The sequence below is a fragment of the Ranitomeya variabilis genome, chromosome 5, assembly GCF_051348905.1.
Source record: "Ranitomeya variabilis isolate aRanVar5 chromosome 5, aRanVar5.hap1, whole genome shotgun sequence".
Classification (NCBI taxonomy): domain Eukaryota; kingdom Metazoa; phylum Chordata; class Amphibia; order Anura; family Dendrobatidae; genus Ranitomeya; species Ranitomeya variabilis.
In genome coordinates this window covers 488,586,053-488,590,141 of record NC_135236.1, presented here as the reverse complement: position 1 = coordinate 488,590,141, position 4,089 = coordinate 488,586,053, and the positions used below count along the sequence as shown (strand labels likewise).

The 4,089-nt window shown below is 48.8% G+C and overlaps 1 protein-coding gene across 1 annotated transcript; it reads right to left on the bottom strand.

Annotated features, from left to right (window-relative positions):
• Positions 1 to 216: 216 nt before the first annotated feature.
• On the bottom strand, positions 217 to 3,334 carry EGR1 (early growth response 1). Its single transcript, XM_077265564.1, has 2 exons — positions 2,914 to 3,334; positions 217 to 2,571 (listed from the first exon to the last, which is right to left on the bottom strand). The coding sequence occupies exons 1-2, from the start codon at positions 3,131 to 3,133 to the stop codon at positions 1,283 to 1,285; spliced, it is 1,509 nt and encodes a 502-aa protein (XP_077121679.1). The 5' UTR covers positions 3,134 to 3,334; the 3' UTR covers positions 217 to 1,282.
• Between the last annotated feature and the right edge of the window lie 755 nt (positions 3,335 to 4,089).

The following is a 4,089-nucleotide window of genomic DNA, read 5'->3' as shown; positions in this document are numbered from 1 at the left end:
CCGCAGATTATCAATATACCACTGAGTGGAGGCCATTGCCATTACACTATGTAAGGGGCTGGTTACAACCACACGTCATACACACATACAAGTTTCATGTTAACCCTTCGATATGGTCATTATCTTTTTGGCTGAAGAGGGGTTAAAGAGTCAGAGTCCCTGATCCTTTGGAAACAAAAATGGCCCAATACAAGAAAACACATCGACTAAAGGAAATAAAATATTTTCGATATTTTATTTTTTCTGAGGATATATTGTACACCAAATATCCCATTGGCAGTAAAGCGCATTCAATGTGTTTTAAGCCAAACAGTCACTTTGTTTAAACAAACACAAATATAAAGTAAAAATAAAAACCACAAAATAATGAACTGCATGTTTATAACATACAAAATCCATGCCTACTCAGTAGGTAACTACAACATTCCATCTCTTGAATATATATTTATAAATTTACATTTGAATTACAAAAATAGACTTTGAGTTTTTGCTTACATTCTACATAAATGAAGCTGTGCTTCAGTTTCCTCTCTGTACCTTTTCAGGTCTTTGTATACATTCTTTTAAGAATTCCCTTTCACCTTAAGGCTAGATGCAATGCATCAATACACGCAAATGCACGTGTCAAGACATCAGCAAGGCTTCACAAAAAGGCACCAAGTTACTGGAAACTAGATAAAACTTTTTTTCTTTTTTTTTTCTTGACATATGTGAGTACCATCTGATGATATTTACATAACCAAAAAAAAAGAACAGAAAAAAGGATAAAACAAAACGTTACTTTTACACATGCTCGAATACATAAGTGCTGATCCTCAAATAAGTTGAAGCCATGGTAGCATTATCACTAGATACCATTTACAAACGGCGTCCCTATTAATTCCAAATAATACCACATGAATATGCAAAGGGGGAAAATAACAAAAACACATCAAGAGTACCAAAAAAAGAAAAAAACAAAAAAAAAGCATAAAAAACGTAAACAAAAACTTTGCACGTATACAATATACATTATGTATAGAGTAAAAATCCCTTTATGCAAATAAAAGTTGATCTTTAAAAGGATCATGTTGAAATTATTTCAATTATTCATGCAAATTAAGTCTTTGAAAACAATGGGAAATTAAAATGGCAGTTTCTTAGGCATCTGAAGCTTATCAGTTTACAATGGCCTTTCGTTTTTCCTAGACAGTCTGTCATCAATAACTTCCCACTCCGAGACCAAGCTTTGGAAGTCTTCACTTTGTGCCTATTCATTTTTTGCACATGTCCTATCATATTCTCAGCAGATTTCAATTGTCCTTGGAGAATATGTTACTGACATATCAGAAAGTGCTGAGGACACAGGTGAACTGTAGGAATTGGTGACTATTGAAGAGGGGAAGCTAGTAATGCCTTGGACCTGGAAGGTGGTGGTAACAGATGGGTATGTGACGGCCGTGGAAGGAGATGGGAAAGAGCTGTGGACTGGTGATGGGTAAGAGGAGGACACTGGGGAGGAGTAAGATGTTGGCACTGGAGATGGGTAAGATGTGGATGCTGATGGCGAGTAGGAAGAAATGGGAGAAGCGACAGACACTGGTGGTAATTTATCAGTCTTTTTGTCCTTTTGCCTCAAGTGAATTTTCGTGTGCCTCTTTCGCTCATCACTTCTTGCAAATTTCCTACCACAAATGTCACAGGCAAATGGCTTCTCCCCTGTATGTGTACGGATATGAGTTGTTAGGTGGTCGCTTCTGCTGAAGTTCCTCATGCAGATACGACACTGGAAGGGCTTTTGCCCAGTGTGAATTCGGATGTGCCTGGTCAGCTCGTCAGACCTGGAGAACCTTCTGTCACAGGACTCAACTGGACAAGCGTAGGGTCTTTCATGAGGAGGGGTCTTACTGGGGCGATTGGGGTATTTCCTCATTCGGCTTGGCTTGATGAGCTGAGATTGATAAGTATTGTTGTTACTGAGACTCTTGAGTTCTTGTGAGACAGTCTGGGTAGCAAAGGCCTTGATGGTAGAAAGGGGGGTGAGAGAAGGCTGGTGGGGTCTGCTTTCGATTGCTTGGAAAGGTTTCTGCTCTGGAGTTACCAGGCTGACATCTCCCTGTTGCTGTGGAAACAGGTAGTCTGGGATCATCGGCACCTGGAAACTGGTCTTTGTGACAGGATACGCAGGGGGTGGATATTGGATTGAAGTCGAAGCGTTCTGAAAAGACTGAGATGACTGGTCAGAGAAGATGTCTGAGCTCGAGTTAGGAAAGGTTGGTGCTGCAGAATAAATGGGGCTGCTGTCACTTGACTGGACCGAGCAGCTCAGAGGAGGACTCTGGGAAGAAGATGAGGATACTGAGGAGGATGGTGAGGGTGAAGGTGTTGAAGTGGTGGGTGGATTCGCCATCCCCACCAGGTTGCTGACAAGGCTGAACAGAGGCTCTGGCCACAAGGTGTTACTGCTGTTAGGGGCAGGCTCCAGGGAGAAGCGACCAGTGTAGGTCAGAGATGGCAGCCTGGTGGTGTGGTTGGCAAAGCTAGTCTCGATGGCAGATTTCTCAGCGTTCAGAGACATTTCAGAGAAGGCATCTGCAACAAACACATAAAGAAGAGCAGTGATTAGAGAGGAGCGCCATAGAGGTGTCATCCTACACAAGCCTGGCAGCCCTATTATTATTATTATTATTATTATTATTCTGCTATCTGTAGGCTCTCCACTGTCTGCAATGCTCCTGGAGGCCCTGTGCACCGACACTGCAGGATCTGACGCACACAGAGCCCCCAGTATGCAGCACACAGCCCCTGCCCAGTCACACAGCAGCGATCTCCCGACCCCCAGATGAATGGAGCTGCACCCCTCACACCCATGCGATGCCACAGTGCAGCGATCGGCGGCGCCCTGCAGACTTGCTATGCTATGCTGCTGCTTACCTGCTGCTAGGTGGTCGAAGCTGTCGGCCCCCTCCCCGGGGGAGCTGAATCCGCTGCCCTCGGGGACCGTGGCGCCCAGGAACTGCGATCCCCCGGAGTTGAGCAGCATCATCTCTTCCAGCTTAGGGTAGTTATCCATGGTGGGAGAATGAGGGAATGAGCCGAACGGGTCAGAGATCTGCAGAGGGGAGATGAGCATCTCTGCTTTGGCAGCTGCCATCAGGTCCTCGGGGATCCCTAGAGAAGCGGCCGGTGCATGCACACTGGGGAGGACGGCTGGGGAGGACGGCTGGGGACACTGTGTGTTATGGGGCGGATAATAGTGAGGATGGGTGTTGTGCTCTGGGCGGCTGCTGCCGGGGTTGTCGCCGGTTCTGCAGTCGCTGCCCCCGCACGGCTCCCCCAGTCCTGCCTGCTGGAATCTCTCGCGGCTCCCCGGGATCCGCTCCTATATAAAGGGTTTGTAGCTGCCGGCCCCCGCCCACTCCGTGACGTACATGGCCATATATGGAGTGCAGGAAGCCCTTATTTGGAGGGAAGCTGGAGGACCCGTGACGTTGACGAGGAAGGGGGAAGACTGAGGATGGAACTCCGTGTAGTGCGATGGACTGGCCGACCGCTCCCGGCAATCCCGTGCTAGGGAGACCCCTGCGGAGGACCCCCGCTGGGGTAAAGGAAAGCGGGCATGGATGCAGCCGGTCACCGAGTAGCGGAACCGGGCAACGGGCAATCGGGCACCACCTCCTCCCCGCCCCCCCTGCCACCTTCCGGAAATCCCGGCCGGTGGTTCCATGTAAGGTGCTGACCATGTAAGGCGCGGTTCCGGCGGGGTTCCTTCCTGCGCCTTATAAGGCCTTTCCGCCGCTGCTCCGGCTCTTTCTGTTTCACATGGAAAAAAAAAGTGCTGATGAGGAGCTGGAAACGGCGGCGGGGACGGAGGAGGCTGCAGTGACGGCGCCGGGACTACAGGGGCATCCCAGGCCCGGCTGTCTGCCAGCGTGCCCTCACCCTCCGTGCCCACAGCGCGGCAGGAGCGTCCTGTGCGTGGCGCTATTATCAGGGATATGCATGCTCCACGTTATCTCACTGCAGCATGTGCCCTATATGCAGGGTGTGTGTGCCCTATATGCAGGGTATGTGTGCCCCACATGCAGGGTATGTGTGCCCCACATGCAG